The 20,472-nt window shown below is 39.1% G+C and overlaps 1 protein-coding gene across 1 annotated transcript in view; it reads right to left on the reverse strand.

The window, feature by feature from the left end:
* Positions 1–20,472, reverse strand: part of LOC127445107 (centromere-associated protein E-like) — a 62,304-nt gene that overhangs the window by 26,234 nt on the left and 15,598 nt on the right. The window contains exons 25-41 of the mRNA XM_051704904.1: positions 20,194–20,415; positions 19,937–20,095; positions 19,652–19,861; positions 17,976–18,071; positions 17,803–17,886; positions 9,460–9,543; positions 9,211–9,348; positions 7,162–7,383; positions 5,961–6,161; positions 5,674–5,877; positions 5,319–5,540; positions 5,072–5,233; positions 1,890–1,982; positions 1,475–1,558; positions 1,249–1,365; positions 977–1,165; positions 667–822 (exon numbers count right to left, since the gene is read on the reverse strand). Of these exons, the coding sequence (XP_051560864.1) occupies positions 667–822; positions 977–1,165; positions 1,249–1,365; positions 1,475–1,558; positions 1,890–1,982; positions 5,072–5,233; positions 5,319–5,540; positions 5,674–5,877; positions 5,961–6,161; positions 7,162–7,383; positions 9,211–9,348; positions 9,460–9,543; positions 17,803–17,886; positions 17,976–18,071; positions 19,652–19,861; positions 19,937–20,095; positions 20,194–20,415 (2,643 nt within the window). The remainder of the gene's footprint in view (positions 1–666; positions 823–976; positions 1,166–1,248; positions 1,366–1,474; positions 1,559–1,889; positions 1,983–5,071; positions 5,234–5,318; positions 5,541–5,673; positions 5,878–5,960; positions 6,162–7,161; positions 7,384–9,210; positions 9,349–9,459; positions 9,544–17,802; positions 17,887–17,975; positions 18,072–19,651; positions 19,862–19,936; positions 20,096–20,193; positions 20,416–20,472) is intronic.

The following is a 20,472-nucleotide window of genomic DNA, read 5'->3' on the forward strand; positions in this document are numbered from 1 at the left end:
AAAAAAAAATCTTATTCTTTCCTTAGAATATGATGGGCACACAAAAAGAGTCCTAAATTAATAAAATTCCAGATGCAGTTTATTGTTCAACCAAACTCCCAAAAATAGCCAGAAAAAAATTGGTGCATAACGTTGGACTTTTAAAAATAAACAAGCCTGAAACACACTGGGGACTCTTAGTTTGAAATATGAAAAAAACTACCGGCAACTATCGCCATAGATTTTTGCCGATGATGACAGTTCCAAAAAGCAACTATCGGCACCGATTAATCAGTAAAACCGATATATCAGTCTACCTCTAATTTTGAGCAACTGTTTGGGAGATTTCGGTCTCTCCATTCAAGTAGATAGGAGCTGTACTTTTATGCCACTTATTTACATAAATAGCTGCCTGGGAGTGTTCCAAAGATGGCCGCAGAGTGGACCGACTTGTCATGAAAGTGAGAGATTCTCAGACCAGTTTGAAATGGCATACTACCCATAAAACTCTTATTACTTCTACCATATCTTGCATGGTAGTATGGCATTCCGACCTCGACCAAGGAGTAATTAACTTACCAGCAGTATATTACAGAGCACTGACTGTTTCCCAGATCACCTTCTTTGAAATATTTTAAGATATACTGAAAGTTCAGTGACATCTGCACAAAAAATTAGGTTTCTCACCTCCTTTATCTTCCCCTCCAGTTCTTGTTTGAGTTGATCTCTCTCTTCTGTGATGGCTCTTAAAGACTCAGTGATCTGCTCAGTGTGAGTCTTCTCATTCTCCAGCTGCTCTGTCAAACCACCAAGAGACTCGTACTCCACAGTCAGCTGGTTTCTCTAAAGAAAGAGTAAATCCAGTTAAGAGACAGGATGCTTTCTTGCCAGTGTGAGTGGTGAAAACTTAAAATACTGTGATAATGATACACCATACTGCAGCTCAGTTAACTTCACAGGCATAACCATTTTTTAATTTTGAGCTTAAGTCCCTTACCGTCTCCTCACTCTTGTGAAGATCACGTCTCAGCACGTCACTCTCCTTTCTGGCTCTCTCTAGCATGTCCTGGAGCTCATCCTTGTCTTTATTAAGTGAGGTGAGGCTTGATTTGAGGTTCTGGATCTCGGAGTCATGTTGGTCCCTTACGGTTTTCAAAGTTGAAAGATCTACACTCATTTTACTCAACTAACAAGAAACAGAATAAGAGACTTTCAGCATTTAATCACCTAACTGTAACAGATAAATCAATAAACCTCAAAACAGCTGACCTGTTGTTGAAGTTGAGACTCCTTTGCAGCACTCTGGGTCATTAGGTCAGCGTTCTCTTTCTGCTGTTGCTTTAGTTCTTCTTTAGTGATGTGAAGTAACTCCTGATAGGTTTTGGACTAAAAAGAAGTAAACAAAAGGCAATTAAATAAGTAAAAGGTTGTTTTGTTTTTTTTCGGAGCTCTAAGCAAATGAGTGAGACAATAGGTGACCAACAGTGCTGCTTACAGTCTCAGCTGCCTCTTGAAGGTCTTTCCTGAGTACCACACTCTCATTTCTTAAAGACTTCATCTCCACACTGAGTGCTTGAATCTGGACAAGAATAAAAAGAAACAAACATTTGTAAAATCAAATCACACAAACACACTAATCTCATGCAGCCAGACGTTTGACTATCAGCGTAAAGTCTGGTCAACTTTTCAGATTCTTTTGAAATTTGTATTCTAGCAGCCCAGGAGCTTGTAAACAAAATACTGTTTCATGGCAGACCATTTTAAACCTGTATAGCCTGACACAGAGAGCTGCATACAAGCCAGCCAATCAGATTGGAACACAGATGATTTAAATCAGCTTTTGTTGTTTGTGTGCACACAATGCATGAAATGGCCCATGAATGTTCTGTGGACTTGCCATAAACACACACCTGCTCAAGCTGAGCTTTCTGCTTCTCTTGTGGACTCGACGGACCAGACACGAGACACTTCTTCTGTTTGAGCTCTCCTTGGACCTGAATAAGCTGAAGAGAGATTTTAAAAGTAAACAATTTCACACTGTTTAATATTAAACCTCCAAGGGCCTAATAATAAAAAAACAAAAAAAAAACAACACATACACAATTTCATGTTAAAAGTGTCAAACAAATGTCAAAAAAGCAAAAATTGAAAAGCATGCTCTCATTCATGTGCTTGTCATTGTTAGATGATCTGTATATAGCAAACAGTCCTGAATGGGATTTATTTTAAGAACATTTTTTAAAAATGTTTGTTTATTTGCAATCACACTTTTTGACCAGTGAATTTCCATGACTTGTTTGTGATTTCTGTAAACTAATTTTTAAAACAAATTGTGATTCAGACTGATTCGCTAATGAACCATTCAGAACATTAACACTAACTAAAAAGAACCTGCTCAAATTAAAAATTAACTAAAACATTTATTTTAACAAATTGGACACAACTATGGCTTGGAAGCAAGTTTTACAGGACACGAGTTCTAACCAAGAGCAATATTTAGGTTATTAATTTCTTTAGAACAGAGCGTAAACAGAAGCATCTATATTCACAATAGAAATTCCCATGACTTCTCCAGGCCTGGAAAAACCCTATTCTAAAATTCCCTGATATTTCCATGTTTTCCAAGAGTGTGGGAACCCTGCTATGTTCACATTTAAGGCCTTTACACACCAAACACAAATCTTTGCTGCAATTAACATTTTGAATCAAAACAATGGATTCCTAATGAGCCATTCACACCTGGAGCAAAAATTCGTGCTGAATCGCACAGTGACGACGCGAGACTTTTTTTTTTTTAGAGCGAATATACTTTTTTTCTTCGTCGGTCGATGAAATGCCCTGACCAATAAAATATGAGCTTTGGATCACTAGTCAGAAGCCATTGCAGTAATCAAAACCAGCACAACAGGAGGCGCTAAACCACAGAAAGCTGTTTTGACCACCGACATTGTTATAATTAATAATTATAATTTTCTTTATTTATCACATTATACATTTGCACATATCCCAGCTAGGCTGGGGTCAGAGTGCAGGGTCAGCCGTGATACGGTGCCCCTGGAGCAGATAGGGTCAAGGGCCTTTCTCAAGGGCCCAACAGTGGCATCTTGGCGGTGCTGGGGCTTGAACCTCCGACCTTCTGATCAGTAACCCAGAGCCTTAACCACTGAGCTACCATTGAAGGAACGTTATGGGCTCAATACAAGTTAAGCTCAATCGACAGCATTTGTGGCATAACGTTGATAATCACAAAAATTCATTTCGACTCATCCCTCCTTTTCTTTAAACTTACAATGGAAGTGAATGGGGGGCCAATTTTTGAACAAAAATACTAACTTTTTCAAAAGTATAGCCACAAGATAAACGATATGCATGTAACCATGCCACTTACAAACCTTTTCTATGTAAAGCCAATTTTCCAACTTTGTTACCATGATGATTTAATGTCAACAAACCCTAAAACAACTGTAAAAAAACGACTTTACAACTCAAATACATGAGTTTTCACAGAAGAATTAATGTGTGTGCTTTTATACAATTATAAGCTTCACATTTCTCCATTTACACCCTCCAAAAACTTGGCCACACTCACTTTCATTGTCCCCATTCACTTCCATTGTAAGTGCCTCACTTTAACTTCGATTTTTGCTTTTCCTTTTTATTTATCCCCTTTTTCTCCCAATTTGGAATGCCCAATACCCACTACTTAGTATGTCCTCGTGGTGGCATGGTTATTCACCTCAATCTGGGTGGCGGAGGACAAGTCTCAGTTGCCTCCGCTTCTGAGACAGTCAATCCGTGCATTTTATCACGTGGCTTGTTGTGCATGACACCGCGGAGACTCCCAGCATGTGGAGGCTGATGCTACTCTCCGTGATGCACGCACAACTTACCAGGTGCCCCATTGAGAGCGAGAACACTAATCACGACCACGAGGAAGTTACCCCATGTGACTCTACCCTCCCTAGCAACCGGGCCAATTTGGTTGCTTAGGAGACCTGGCTGGAGTCACTCAGCATGCCCTGGATTCGAACTCACGACTCCAGGGGTGGTAGGATTTTTGCTTTTTTTTAAAAAGAGGAACAAGTCTAAATTCATTTTTGTGGTAATCAACATTACGCCACAAATGCTGTCGATTAAGCTCAACTTGTATTGAACCTGGAATATTTCTTTAAACACTTTTGGAACTCAAGAAAGATATCCTGAACCAGCAGTGAGGATGTGCATTTCCGTTTGCATTAAATTGCTGCATTACTGCCTTCATTCCCTTTAAAATGTATCGGATTTTATGTGGATTGTCTTTACAATTTATTCCATATTGCTGCATATATTTATTTTTTTTGCCTTTGCATTCAATCTTATGTGAGTTCTCTTGCATCTCTAATATATATATATATACTGTAGCTGCATCTTTGCCTTTGTATTACTTTTTTTTAATAAACAACTTTTATAGACCTTAAGTGTTTTTCTTGCCAAATATTATTACTATTGCTGTGACTTGGAGTGCACTGCAGATATGTCTTTGTATTCAAAATGCTTTTGTATACCAAAAATGTGGTGGTATAGGAGGATACAATTAAGCATTTGTTATAACAGTCATTCTGAGTGCACATTACGCAGTGATTTTAAACAAATGTACTTTACACAAGTATATACAGTATGCATGCCAGTGGCATTTAATCACTCGTTCCAAATTATAACATGTTTTATCCATTAATATTATATTTTTTTACACTCGATTCTTTCTAATCACCCCTCAGACTGTGTACACATAATAATACTGCCAGTCAACTTGTCCAGCAGGAGAACAGGAATAGATTTTGTGATGGGCGGACGGCAGACCAGCTGATAGATGCATTGCACCACCGACCGTTAGAGGGGTAAAACTGCTTGTCGATTAACGCCACCTAATGTTAAGTCGTGAATGTGTTCATACGTCGGCGATTTGCCTCTCACAATCGCGTCGCCTTTGGTGTGCAAAGTCCTTTAGTATGATGCATTAGGATGGATAAGGATATATTATAGATTAGGATGATCTATTCATGTCTTTATAAATGAGGCCTCAAATATAACTTGGCTTCTTCTAGTTCTTTACCTCTCTAACACCCTGCAGTATTTCCTGGAGGTCTACTCCATCATTTGATGTCATACTGGAGGAAGCGTTCGATACGTTACATGCAGCATCTGTCTCTTTCTCAGCCAACAGACGGTCTCTCTCTGCACATGTGGTCTGCAGCTCCTGTCTCAACTGTACCAACTGTGAAGGTTATGGAGAAACATTTAGCTAACAGAATAAAACTCTGCAGAAAATAAGCAGATTGCATGCATGGACATCACATTACCATCTGATCCTTCTCCTGCTGATGCCTCTTCAGCTGGTCTTTCTCTTCTCTTACGGCCTGTTGTTTCTCCAGCAGCTGGTCTCTCTCTTCAGTCAGAGCAGTGATGTTAGCTGCAGCCATCTCCATCTCTGCTGATTTCTCCTGAAGTTCTCTGTTCCTCTCAGAAAGCAGCTGCTCTTTCTCTGCACAAGACAACTCAAGCTCTTCTCTCAGTTGCAGCATCTTAAGAGGAAAGAGATATCAGTAATGTTCTGTCAGATGAGAAAAATCACTTAGTAACGTAAAAAAAAAAAAAAAAATTCCACTTTTTTAACCATGCGGCGAGAGATGCGGAACATGACGGCAAGTCACTCACCATCTTCTCTTTCTCCTCCAGGTCTTTCCTCAGCAGGTTCTTCTCCTCTCTGTTAGTCTGCAGTCTCTCAAGGAGCTGCTGTCTCTCCTCACAGACAGAGGCGAGGCTTGTCTGCATGTCCTCCAGATCATTTGTGCTCTTCTCAGACAGCAGATGGTCTCTCTCAACACAGGCAGACTGCAGCTGCCCTCTCAACTGAGACAACTGGAAATCAGGACAGAGCAGTGATGTTGTGTTGTTAAATTTTGTACAGATAGAAATAAGGTCTAAATTGAAAAGGGTCTCACCGTCTCATCCTGCAGCTGCTGATCTCTCTTGAGCTGCTCTCTTTCTTCTTCAAGTCCCTGTAGAGTCTGCAGAAGCTGATCTCTCTCCTCAGTCACACAGCTCATTCTGAAGTTCATCTCCTCCATCTCTCTGATCCTCTCAGATGAAAGATGGTCTATCTCAGCACAAGATGACCGAAGCTCTTCTCTGATCTGCACCACCTGTGAGGGGTTTCCAAATGAAGGTCATACACTTTCATTGACAGTTCTCCAGCATATAATTCAAATTCTTTTAAACAAAAATTGTATTGCAATTATACATACAGAAAGACAAACAAAAAGGAAGGTAAACACAAGAGATTGATAAATACAAATAAAGAATAACAAATATATGTGTAGCATATATATTGATATAGTTTCAAAAGATAAGGGGGAAAAAAGGTAAGAGAATAACAGTGAACAAAGATCAATAAATATATGTATATATTACTTTTAGAAACTTGTTAAACAAATAAAAGGTAGGTATATGGTACAACATTAGCAAATTAACTTTTGTATATGTATTTTAATATATGTATAACAACAATATGTACAGAGATGTAATAATGAGAGAAAAAAAAAACTGTATATATTGGCTTTGCAATAAACAAGAGGTGTGTATGTATATGTATGTGATGTGGAATACGAAGGAAATTTTGGACAATTCTATATTTGCTATTAGCTCCAGGCTACCATGCGTGCAGTGATCCAGGGTACACGCCGCTCTGATGTATTGAGCTCGTGTATTTTCCATTTATACGGCCCAGGTGTTGCAAGGCTTGTGTTCACAGGATGGGAACATAATAGGACAGGTCCACTGTTCTATAATATATATATATATCAGTGGGCAGGCCATTTACTTCTGGCAGATTTAGGTCGTTAAGTGAAACGAACCCTCTCGAGAGTAATTCGCCGCAGAGGCCCACCACGCAGAGCGAGGGCCCCAGTACCCAACCAGAGACAGGCCATAGCCCACCGCTCATGCAACCACAGCCGGAACACACACGCCCCATACCAACACCACGCACAGCAGTCCGAGGTCATCAATAAAGAATAACGCTCAGTAATTGTGATGTTATAATTGGGTAGGTCATGGGGTAGAAGTGAACTTGAAATGTCTATATCTATCGAATTCAAATTCTTGAACATTTCAAAAACAGGTCTACCTCTACAAATTTCTTACCATCTCCTCTTTCTCCTCCTGGTCTCTCCTCAGCTGCTCTCGCTCCTCTCTGAGGCCTTGCAGTATCTTCTGGAGCTGGTCTCTCTCCTCTGTGAGAGAACTGATGTTGGCCTTCAGCTTCTCCATCATCCCAGTCTCATCGAGAGAACTCATGGTCCTCTCAGACAGAAAACGCTCTCGCTCGCTACAAACACTCACCAGCTCCTCTCGAAGCTGCTTCATCTGTGACAGATGTACAGAATAAACATCTTTCACACCAATTTCTTGTAAAAACTAAGTACATTTACAAAGGACTGTTTATCAAAACAGAATCACATGATTTGATTCAATTCCGATTCACAAGCTCTCGATACAATTTGATTTTGATTCATTTGGGTGTATTTTAGCTATAATATCCATTTTGCTCACAGGGTTTTTCCTGCATTGAAAAATTTTTGGCGGTCACCGAAGAAAATGTTATGACATGAAGCGCCGAAAGCAAGATGAATACACACTAAATGCAGTATGCTTCTCATGTGGTACGCAGATGTGATTGAAGACTGGTATCACTTGCGTGTCGTGCAATCCACCGAGAATATCTCGGGTAACAGGAACAAAACTACTTTATAACTGGTCTTCACTGTTTGATAATACATTCATATTTTTTTTAAAGTTATCAAGCCAAGAGCAGTGTGTGGTTCTCATTTTCTTGTTATTGTTGTTTGATTAATTGTATATAATATCGTTAATATTGGATAAAATTAAAGACATACTAGGATAAAACATACTAGACAGTGGCAGGTCTATTATGATGCATTTTCACTTAAATTCCAAAATTTTGATACTAATCCACTTTTTTGTCCTGCTGTTTTTTTCACTTTAGACACAAATGTTTGTTTACATTAATATGTCACAAAGATATGCATTTTCAGAATTTTGAAGTGCATCTTCCAATTTAGGCACGTTATGCGCATTACCGCAACTTTGTAAGCGCTCAGAGCACACACATCTTAGCCAGGGTCAGAAATTAACAGGGGCAAAAAAACTACTGCTGACATTTCTCTCTCTACTCTTTTCCTTTTTGGCCTGTTAACGAGATCAACAACTGGTTGTCTTGCGATCGACTGGTCGATTGTGATCTGCGAATTGAGCACCCCTGGCATTGAGTAAAAGATCAGTCTTGTAGTTTTAAGAATCAATATCGGAATTGTTCAAATGAAGATCGTGATTGATCTGTAAAATCGATTTTTTTACCCAGCCCAACACTTACATTTCAGACACTATGTTTCTATAGTTTACAATAATTAAAGGGATAGTTCACCCGAAAATGAAAAATCTCTCATAATTTACTCACCTCATGCCATTTCAGATGTGTATGACTTTATTTCTTCAGCAGAACACACAAATTTTTAGTAGAATTTCTCAGCTCTGTTGGTCCATACAATGTAAGTGAATGGTGACCAAAACTTTGAAGCTTAAAAAAAAAAAATCACATAAAAGTCCACATAAAAATAATCCATAAGACTCCAGTGGTTAAATACACGTCTTCAGAAGCGATATGATAAGTGTGGTTGAGGAACAGATCAATATTTCCTATTTTACTATAAATCTCCACTTTAACTTTCATATTTTGAAAGTGAAAAGTGAAGATTTATGGTAAAAAAAAAAAAAAGACAAACATTTATCTGTTTTTCACCCACACTTATATCGCTTCTGAAGATATGGATTAAATTACTGGAGTCTCATGGATTACGTTTATGTAGCCTTTATATGCATTTTGGAGCTTCAAAGTTCTGGTCACCATTCACTTGCATTGTATGGAACTACAGAGCTGAAATATTCATATAAAAATCTTCATTTGTGTAGAAGAAAGTCATACACATCTGGGATGGCATGAGCATGAGAAGATGAGAAAATTTTCATTTTTGGGTATACTGTCCCTTAAACATATATTATTACACTTGATGAGAAGCAGTACATTGAAGCACATTTTTCTTTGAAAAAAAACAACAACAAAAAAACAAAACATTAATGAGCACTAGACATCAGTTAATGACAATTGTCAAATACCTGATTCTGAAGCTCATGGATCTGCTGTAGTGATGTGTTCTCAGAGTTCTGCAATTTGGAGTCCAGCTCTAGTATTGTGTTCTGCAGGTCTTTCGCCTTCTCAAGAGCTCCTCTCAATTCCTCTTGATTTTCTATCATCTGCATAAAAAAAAAAAAAAAAAAAAAAAAAAGCATTTCACGTGATGTTCCCCTCATAAAATTACTGTAAAGTCTTTGTAAGATGGGAAACATTTGCAAAACAAATCTCACCATTTCCACATTCTCCTGTAGATCTGATTTTAACTGCTTATTCTCTTCATAAACTTCGTCCAGTTCCTCTTTAAGCTGCTGTATCTGTGAGACAATTCACATAGAACAAAATCATGAGCAGTATGTGATGATCTAATTATTAAATACAGGGCCTGAAATTTCTGAAAATGGGGGGGATTTAAGCACTTTGGGGGGGGGGGGTCTCGTAACACTAAAACATCCAAAATGTTACATCAAACTCACCTAAATCTCACATGAAGCTACTTTTCTCAATTACTTTATAGGTCAGATAGAACCAGGGTCAGAAATCAACTATTCCATTTAGGGGAAATATTTGATTTCCAGGGGCATTTGTTCCCTTCACAATGGCAATTTCTTTTCTATTCTAAACTTATAAAATGACCATTGCAATCCTTTTATATTATAATTTAAACAATTAATTCATTTATGAAAATTTCAATAATTACAAAATTGCATGATCAGTTCAATGCAAATGTGCATTGTTACTGAAACAAAACAAAAAAAATCTTATTCGTCATATTTTCATCAGTCCAGATTTTTTGGGTATTAAATTAACGGTCTACAAAACTAATGCACCGACATGAAGATGACAACATTTCACCAGATGTGGAATGAGAAGCTTAAAATCTTAGCAACTCATTCATGCCAATTGAATAAAACAATGCAAACAACTTCTTTCGGCTGCTCCCATTAGGGGTCGCCACAGCAGACCATCCATGTATTTGACTTGGCACAGGTTTAACACCGGATGAATAAAACAATGCAAACTAAACATTTCAAAATGAAAATTAGTCAGAGATTTGATTCATACACTAAAAGTAGTTAATGTAAAATTATTATAGTATCATTAATAATGTTTTATTTAACTTCATGGCTATTTATCCAGATATTATTTTTTGGCTTTTCAAACCAACCGGCAAGTGAGATGAGCCGGTAGACAGGGAAGTAGGCTATAGCACAATGACAGATAGTGTTACTAAATAGGACAGTATATTTTGAATGAAAGGAGTGAATGATCAGGTAATTCAGCACTTGAGCACGATGCCAAATATTGCGGAGTGTGAGAAGCGGATCGTGCCCGTCCGAGATGTAACAGGTGTCTCTCTTCACCAAGCAGCTGGTACACAAAGCATTTTTGCTATTTCTGCCTTTCATGTCAAATGTGCTGCATTATGACTAATGATGGAGCATCAAGACATGAAAGGCGTCAAACAAGTTCGCTCCAACACCACGCGCTTGCAATGTTAACAGCTATGTAATTATAAACAGGAGCGATAGCTTTATCACGTCACTCACTAACGGAGGGGCAATATAATGCCATTTGCATGTCGAATTAATAGGTTTAGAAAGGTTTATACATCTATCTTCATTTCAATAACTAAGCTACAAAGCACTTACCCACTGCGTGCACTCTCACTAAACTCAACAAGCGCTCAACGTGCTGCTAACAGTGGATTTACTCACGCAGCTTCTGGAATTACAGTTTGAAACAAAACCAAGTTTATTGATTTGATTTTTTCATCTATATTAATTTGTTTAATAATTTGCAGCTGGGGAGGAGTCACGTGACGCAATGTGAGGATTGGACATGTGAACAGCAAGCTCTGCGCACTTTGCTAGTTTTAATACTTTTAATGAAATATACCGGTGAGATTCGATACACTCTGTTCCATAACTGTTCTAGGAGGACAATATGTCAAAGAATTCAAAATCCTCGGGCTCTGGAGACATTAAAAGACACTTACGTGCTCAAGTTGATGCACCCGTGCAGATGCAAGCCTGGGAGTCGATTTAGTCAGAGAGGTGCGGGAAATGCGGCGAGAGATGCGGAACATGACGGCAATGCTGACGAAGGTCGTAGCTGACTTGGAGGATTTTGCTGTGATAAGTCGATCGTTCACTGCCATGGAGTCGAAGTTCACTGATGTGGTTACAAGAGTGGGGGATGTCGAGAAACGGATCGATTATCTGGAGTCATCGGAGAGGGAATTATCTGCTAATCCGCTAGCGACCAAGGTGGATTTGGAGCGTGTCTGGGAGAAGTTGGAGGAAATGGAGAACCGTAGCCGGCGGAATAACATCCGTATCATTGGAATCCCTGAGGGAGCAGAGAACCAGGATACGGTGAAATTCCTGGATGGGCTCTTTCCGAATCTGCTCGAAATAGCAGGCCATAAGCTGGAAATCAAGCGAGCTCACAGGGTTCCTGCTCGGTGATCCGCAGAGGGGGACATGCCCCGATTTATTCTGGCCAAATTTCTGAGATCATCTGATAAAGATCTTGTGTTACGCGAGGCGAGGAGTAAAGGAAGGCTTTCTTGGAAGAACGACAGCATTTTCTTGTTCCCAGACATTGCGAATTCGACAAGAGAGAAACGTGATCAATTCAAGGAAGAAACTTTTGCACCAATGGAAGGTCACTTTTGCACTGATATTCCTGGCCAAATTGAGAATAGATGCTAAGGATGGTTGTAAAACATTCACATGCCCACAGCATGTCCTTCATAGAGTCAAAGGAGTAAGTAAGTCATCTTGTTGTACTTACGCTGCAGCCGAGTGGACCGGCACAGTGAACGTTCGCTTGACTGTTTGTGGATTCTGTGTGCTTTTTTTTGTGCTGATTCCACCTAGCGGATGGAGTTTATTTCGTAGAATAACACACCTTCAGGACAGTTTTATGGATGAAGCTACATGCTCTTGTGCTTATTCTGTCAATTGGCTGGAGTTTGTTTTCTAGATTATCTTTTGCTGTGTAATTCTGTCTCACAAATTTTGTATAGAAACACCGGACTTGAGAAATTCGACTGCAAAGTTGTCGCGGGGGTTCTCGTAGGCATGCATGGACTGTTTGAATTTGGAGGGACGGATACCAGTTGGCGCTGTTGTGCGTGGGGTTAATGCGCACGTTTTCTTTTTTCTGTTTGTTTGGTTCTGGGAGATGTTCGGGTTTTGACTGTCACACTTAAGTTGGAATGTGGTCTTTATAATATTGTTTTTGACACGCAATCTATTTTTTCTAACATGTCAAAATGTCAAATGTTAATATGAGTGGATTGTCTCTCTCCATGTGGAATGTGAATGGGTTGGGGCACCCTATAAAAAGGAAGGTTATTTCTCTTCTTAAGCATAAGAAATATGATATAGTGTTTCTTCAAGAAACACATCTTTCTCCACAGGAAGCTGAAAAATTTGGGAGGATATGGGGTGGGCATGCTTTCTTTAGTGCTGGCTTGAGTAAGAGCAGGGGAGTCATTACGCTGATAAGTAAACATCTACAATTCAAATGTCTCAAACAGATTAAAGATAAATTAGGAAGAGTCATTATTGTTTTAGCTGAAATTCAGGGGCAGTCTTATTTTGGCTAATATTTATGCACCTAATGTTGATGATCAGGGCTTTTTTATAGATCTTGAAGGGATGTTGCAAGCCGCTGGCATCCCTCATGATATAATATTGGGAGGAGACTTTTGATGGACTCAGTCCTTGATCATAGTGAAGCAAAAGTGTGCAAGCCCCCTAGAGCAACATTGATGCTTCACAGGATGAGTAAAAATCTTGGTCTTACAAATATTTGGAGACTTTTGAACCCATCTGGGAGGGACTATACATTTTTTTCCATCAGTCCATGAGATTTAATCTAGAATTGATTTATTTTTTTTTATATCCAAGTCCCTCATTTCATCTGTTGTGGATTGCTCAATTGGAAACATTTTAGTCTCAGATCATGCCCTGATGTGTTTAGATCATCATATAGTTGGCACTTTAATGCATCCCTTTTGCAAAATCCTGAATTCCAACAAATGCTAAAGGCTGAAATCAATGTTTATATGGAGACGAACTGGTCCTCAGTACCCTCTGTGGGCATGGTTTGGGAGGCACTTAAGGCGGTTCTTAGGGGCCAGATCATACAGTATGCCGCATTCAACAAAAAATCCAAAGCACAAGAACTCATGGAATTGGAAGTGAATATTAAAAGTGCAGAGGCAGAGCTGAAACACAGAATGTCGTCTAATGGCCTCAGAGAATTGACCCGACTGAAATACAGATATAATACTATTTTGTCTTCAGTCAGTAGTCTTTTTCTACCATTCCCTCAGTGAAATCTGCTGGTGGTGAAATATTTACCTCAGCCACTGATATTAAAAATGCTTTTAAAGAATTCTATCTTCATCTTTATAGTTCCACATCTTCGTCTACTGAAGAGGATATTAGAAACTTTGTGGAACCATTAGAACTTTCTAATCTGTCGGCTGAGCAAAACAATTCTCTTGATTCTGAGATAATCTTGGAGGAGCTTGGCGAAGTAATTAAGGCCTTGCCTACAGGCAAGGCTCTGGGGCCAGACGGTTTTGCCACTGAATTTTTTAGATCTTATGCTACAGAACAGGCTCCACATTTGCTAGAAGTTTATACAGCATCATTAAAGAGTGGAACGCTTCCGCCAACCATGACACAAGCAAACGATCAGACTCCGGTCGCTGCCATCTCGCTTGACACTGTAAAAGCATTCGATATGGTAGAATGGGATTATCTTTTTAAGATTTTGGAAATGTATGGGTTCGGGAATACTTTTATTGGGTGGATTGAGTTACTTTATAGACACCCAGTAGCTGCAGTTCAAACTAATGGATTAATTTCAGATTATTTTACTCTGGATAGGGGCACCTGGCAGGGTTACCCTCTTTCCCCCTTATTGTTCTGTCTTGCCTTGGAATCATTAGCAGCTGCGATAAGAAAGGAGGATGATTTTCCAGGGGTGGTGGCAGGAGGTGTGGTGCATAAGCTTTTGCTTTACACAGATGATATTTTATTATATTTCTCCAATCCTACTAGATCTATGCCCTGCCTCCACAGAATTATTAATTCCTAAGTTCTCAGGATACAGAGTCAGTTGGTCTAAATCCGAAGCTTTGGCTCTGACAGCGTATTGCCCAGTAACGGCTTTTCAGCCGGGCGCCTTCCAGTGGCCCAAACAGGGCATTAAGTATTTGGGTATTTTATTCCCAGCACATTTGTGTGATTTAGTTTAGTTAATTTTGACCCTTTAATAAAAAAGGTTTGAGCGATGTGGGCAGGTTTACATTTACATACATTTATCTATAACTGGGAAGGTTAATGTTATTTTATTAATTGTATTCCAAAATTCAACTACCTGCTACAATCTCTCCCTATAGATGTCCCCCCTCTCTTATTTCAAGCAATTTGATAGCATAGCAAAGTCCTTCATTTGGAATGGTAAATGTCCCAGATTACACTTTAGCAAGTTACATTTGCCAATTGACAAAGATTTTGTTTTATTATTATGCATTCGGTCTCAGACATATGGCTCATTGGTCGCTTCCACCTGAGAGAGCCCTTCCCTGGTTTTGTATTGAACAGGAAGTTATTGCCCCTATCTTGCCATTGCAAAGTCTTTCTATCAAACTAACCGGTGAAGTTAAGTTACACCCCATTATCTCGCATTTGCATGCGGTATGGACAAAAGTGTCCGGAATGTTTAATTCAGACATTTATTTAAATGTTGCTTCGAGCATATGGCTGAACCCAAAATTATGTATAGATAAGTCCCCTTTCTGCTGGACAGAGTGAATTGTGAGGGAGATTAATACGCTCGGTGACCTATATGGTTCAACATTTTGGGATTCCCAGGTCTCAATTCTTTAGATATTTACATCTGCGCCACCTGCTCTGTACTATTTTTGGGAGTAGCATACACCCCCCTAAAGCGGCAGATACTCTGGGAGTGGTGATTTCTGCCTTTGGAAAAGGTAATGAGGCATCAGTGTATTTCTCCCTGCTAATTCTGCATCTGGGGGATGTAGCTTCAACTTCTCTCAAGAGATTATGGGAGAAAGATTTAAACTTGGTACTGGAGGAGATCCTAAAAAATGTCAAGTCTGCATCTAGAGATGCAAGGGTGAACCTTATGCAATTGAAGATTTTACATCGATTCTACTGGACCCCCTTCTAGATTGTATAGGCTTGGTCTTAAAGACACACCCACCTGCTGGCAATGTCAATCAGAAAATGGGGACACAACCCATGATTTTTGGTGGTGTTTTAAGATCCAAGAATTTTGGTTGAGGGTTCAGAGTTGTATATATGATGTATTGGGCACTCAAATTTCATTTTGCCCTTTTGTCTGTTCTTAAAAATTTAATAAAGTGTGTTTCTTCAAGAGTGTGTATTTTTGACTAGCATTTCTCGTAATGTGTCACTCCGAGACGTCTTACGGGTCACCCGCCTGTCGCGGGTAGATGAGCAAAATTACTCGCACATGAAATACATTTGAAGGAGGAGCTCATGAACTGGATTGAGCCTCATCGCATTTGGTAGGAGGCGGGTGCTATATCACACCCTGAGCACACATAAAAAAATAACGAACGTTCATAAAATCGCTCGTAGAAAATGCTCTTAACAGCTAAGATCAATAGTTATTGGGAAAGGAGGCCCAGAACTCTATGAATGTGCGTGTCTAGGAGAAGCACTTTCATTGCATTCGTGAACAGTGGAGCTCACTGCGCACATCAGTTGAGCATCGGTGGCGCATCGGTGGCTTTTCTTTCGTCTGTTCTTCAAAATATAATTACACGTTTTGTCAAACGTGTGTCTTTGTGTCTAATTTCTTGTCATATATCACTCCAAGAAGTCTCACTGGTCGCCTTCCACAGTGGCTGGTACATAAGCAAAATACTCCACATGAAAAATCCGCATTTGGTGGGTGTTCATTTCAAACCTTGTTCATCAGGAGTAGACTGTATGACAAATTTGGGAGAAAGGAAATAAAAACAGTGTCATTGACTTCAAGCTTTGCAATCGCACCCACACTTTCTGCTGGAAATTATCTCTAGAAAGTTTTGGTGAATGGTGAGACACCTGGCGAGCCACTTGATTTTTAACAAAGAGCCACTTGTGGCTCGCAAGCCATAGGTTCCCGACCCCTGATATAGAGAGAGAGAAAATTACCCCTCAAAAATAGTCAGTAAGAAGCTTTCTCTTCCCGTCTGCGTGTGGAGGTTTATTATTCTCCATTTTTTAGCTAAAGTTAGCTTCACCGGAGCGGGGCCAAGCAAGCAGTCATGTCAACGATGTCATGCGCTTAGCGGTCTTTAGATGTGGGGCGGGGTGTTTACATTTTAAAGAGACATGACAACTAGCCTATAAACAAACTTAATATAAATTATTGTAAATAATTAATTCACGAAATTTACCATATCCACTGCATGAATTTAATCAGATTTGTCTTTATTATTTTTACTAAAATATAAATATCTTGGGGACCCCCCAATTCTATTTTTTACTTCTTATGGGGGGTCCCTAATGCCACAAGAGTGATTAAATGATGAGAGAATTATAATTTTGGGGTGAATTTTCCTTTTAAAGGGATAGTTCACACAAAAGTGTAAATTCTCTCATCATTTATTCACCCTCATGATATCCCAGATGTGTATGACTTTCTTTCTTCACCAGAACACACTTGAGGAAAATTAGAAAAATATCTTAGCTCAGTAGGTCCTTAAATGCAAGTGGATGTTGATTTCACTTTTGAAGCTCCAAAAATCACAGACAGTCAGCATAAACGTCATCGATACGACTGAATGTCTTCTAAAAGCGACACGATCGCTTTTGGTGTGAAAAAGATAAATATTTAGTACTTTTTTTAAACTCTAAATCATGCTTCCGGTCAGCAGCGGTATGCGCGTGTGACGTAATCGCATTGGCACTTGAGACACGTGAGAACTGACGCATGTGCGACACAGCTGGAAGAGCAGCACTGTTCACAAGTGAGGAGGAGGAACGCTGTACAGTTGCTTGGTTGGTTTTGGTTTAGATCTGTATTATCTGTTTCTTTACACACAATGCTACGTTTGTGTGCTTATCCTGGATGTCTCAACCAAGTGGAGAACATGAGATTACATCTGTATCATGGCAACACGAATACATCACACCAGAGACTGCTTGAACTCCACCATCTCATGAAGCTTACCGGAAGTGTTGGATTATAGTTAAAAAGTACTTAAATATTTATCTTTTTTCACACCAAAAGTGATCGCATCACTTTAGAAGACATTCGTTTAACCACTGGAGTCGTATTGATGATGTTTATGCTGACTGTCTGTGATTTTTGGAGCTTCGAAAGAAAAATCACCATCCACTTGCATTTTAAGGACCTACTTAGCTAATATATTTGTCTAATTCTCCTCAAGTGTGTTCTGGTATATAATGAGAGAATTTTCATTTTTGGGTGAACTATCCATTTAAGTAGCTTTTCTAGAGTCTCAACATTGAGACTGTTCTCCAAAGAACATACGCATGGCTCACCTGTTGAGATGTTTCTTGAAGGTTTGATGCTAGCTGATTTTTCTCCTCTGTCAAAATCTCAAGCGCTTCCTTCAGTGTCTGGATCTGCATAATACATTAGAACATCTCTGAGTGATTACACCACACAAACACATGCATTCATGTACACAAGCAATAAAATCACCGTCACTCACCTGTTGAAGCTGAGTGTCACTCTCCACACTGGAATCATTTTGTTCTGTGTTCAAATGCTGCTGCTGTGATTTTAATTCTGACTGAACCTGCAGCATCTACAAAAAGATTCCATTATAAAGAATCTACCATCTTAGACTATCATCTTAGGTCTGGTCCACAATAATTAATTTTAGTTTGAAAACAATAATTTTGCTAAGTTTATCATAACATCATATCATAATTTTTCATTCTCGTCCACAATAGAACGGCATATTCCTGCACCAAAAGTGTTTCGAAAACACACTCCATTACTGAATTCTGTTGAAATGACTTGGAGTTGTTGCACTCAAACTAATCAAAATAATTTGACTTCAGGTGCGTAGAGCCAAAAAATCAAAAGTTGCTAACCGCACACTGAATTGCAAAACAGACTGAAAAGGGTCTAGCAAAAAATTTGCAAAGTGAGTTAAAAGCCAGACCAACAACTAGAGCAGACGTTTCAGCACATTGCTTTCTTCAATGCTGAGAAAAAAACAGTTTGGCCAGAACTTTGAAGCTCCAAAAAGCACATAAAGGCAGCATAAATGTTATCCATAAGACTCCAGTGTTTTAATCCATATCTTCAGAAGCAATATGATAGGTGTGGGTGAGGAACAGATAAATATTTAAGTTCTTTTTCACTATAAATCTCCACTTTCACTTCCACATTTAGTTTTTTTGTTTTTTGGCAATTCGCATTCTTCGTGCATATCACCACCTACTGGTCGGGGCTGGTCAAAGGTGGAGATTTAAAGGAAAAAAGGACTTAAATATTGATCTGTTTCTCACTCACACCTATCATATTGCCTCTGAAGACATGGATTAAAACACTGGAGTCTTAGGATAACTTTTTTGCTGCCTTTATATGCTTTTTGGAGCTTCAAAGCTCACCATTAACTTGCATTGTATTGACCTAGAGCTGAGATACTGTTCTAAAAAATCTTAATTTGTGTTCAGCAGATGAAAGAAAGTCATGCACATCTGGGATGGCATGACGGTGAGTAAATGAGAATTTTCATTTTTGGGTGAACTATTACTTTAGTTTATCCTATGATACTGGCCAGAAATAATGGCTATCAGTAGTGGGATATTACAAACCATTATAAATTTGTCATCATGAAATCTAATTTACACGAGGATTAATTACATTCAAATGGTAATTCATTTACACAGAATAGAACCCAAATCACAATTTGCAGAACATGACCTGCCTAAATGATTCAGTCAGATTTAAGGAATAGAAAGTGTTTGTGTTCCCATCACTACATGTGCAACTTGCATCAAGTCCGACAGACGTCTTTTTCACAACATTATTTTATATGTTGATAATTAAACTTAGAGTGCAAATTACTGTGCCATGTACAGCATGTCTGTGGAATATAGATGTTGTTTTTCAAGTGCTGCTATGGATTTTCGGGTCATTTTTCCCCCAGTGTCAACAGACAACTACACAGTTTTTCAAATCTATGTAATCGAATTTAATCTGGTAATCGTGACAGCCTTAAACAGAATAATTTAAGTGTAAGATCGGGCCTTGTTGTTTCATGGAGGTTAAAGTAGTTTAGTGCTTAAGGTACTCATACTACATATTTTAGTGTGGTAAAAGAATCATCAGCACAGTGAAGATAATCATGCCAATATTTTCCCTCTCTCGTACCATCTCCCTCTTCTCATCCAGATGTGTTTTCAGCTGACTGCTTTCTCTCTCAAGCTGTTGTAGTCTCTCCTGAAGCAGATCTCTCTCCTCTGTTATTGACATTATGCTCGTCTGTATCCTCTCTAGAACTTCATGATGCTCAGATCTCTCAAACAGCAGATGGTCCTTCTCAACAACAACAGCACAGAGCTGCTCCTCCAACTGTTTTATCTGCAAAAATACAACATTTAACATTTGACCTTCAGAGCCTAAAACATTTGACCATCAGAATGGATTTCCAAGTACCTGATATTGTAGTTTCTCCAGTTGTCCATCTTCGTTGTTTCTCTGGTCATCATGTTGGCCATCCGTCTGAGCTCTCTGTGATTCCAGATTGTGTATTTTACTCTGAAGTTCCTTCACCTTCTCCTGAGCATCTCTCAGCTCTGACTGACTCTCGATCATCTGCGGTGAATAATAAAGTAGGGTTTTATTACATTTGTTCAGGGTTTATAAACCATTAACCCTACATGTTTCATCTGGTTCCATGAATAATCGCTTACCATCTCAACGTTTTCCTCCATATCTGTCTTGAGCTGGTCTCTCTCCTCTCTGAGGGTCTGTAGTATCTCCTGCAGTTGGTCTCTCTCTTCAGTTATTGAGCTGATGGTGTGATGTAGATTCTGCAACTCATCTGAGTCTTTCTGATGGTCATCTGTCTTCTCCGATAGCAGCACGTCTCTCTCTCCACGAACACACTCAAGCTCTTCACCCAAATGTACCAACTGACACATGATAAAAACACAGTTAAAACTCATAATCTGTAGTGATGCTTGTGTGTG

This window comes from Myxocyprinus asiaticus, chromosome 8, assembly GCF_019703515.2.
Source record: "Myxocyprinus asiaticus isolate MX2 ecotype Aquarium Trade chromosome 8, UBuf_Myxa_2, whole genome shotgun sequence".
Classification (NCBI taxonomy): Eukaryota; Metazoa; Chordata; class Actinopteri; order Cypriniformes; family Catostomidae; genus Myxocyprinus; species Myxocyprinus asiaticus.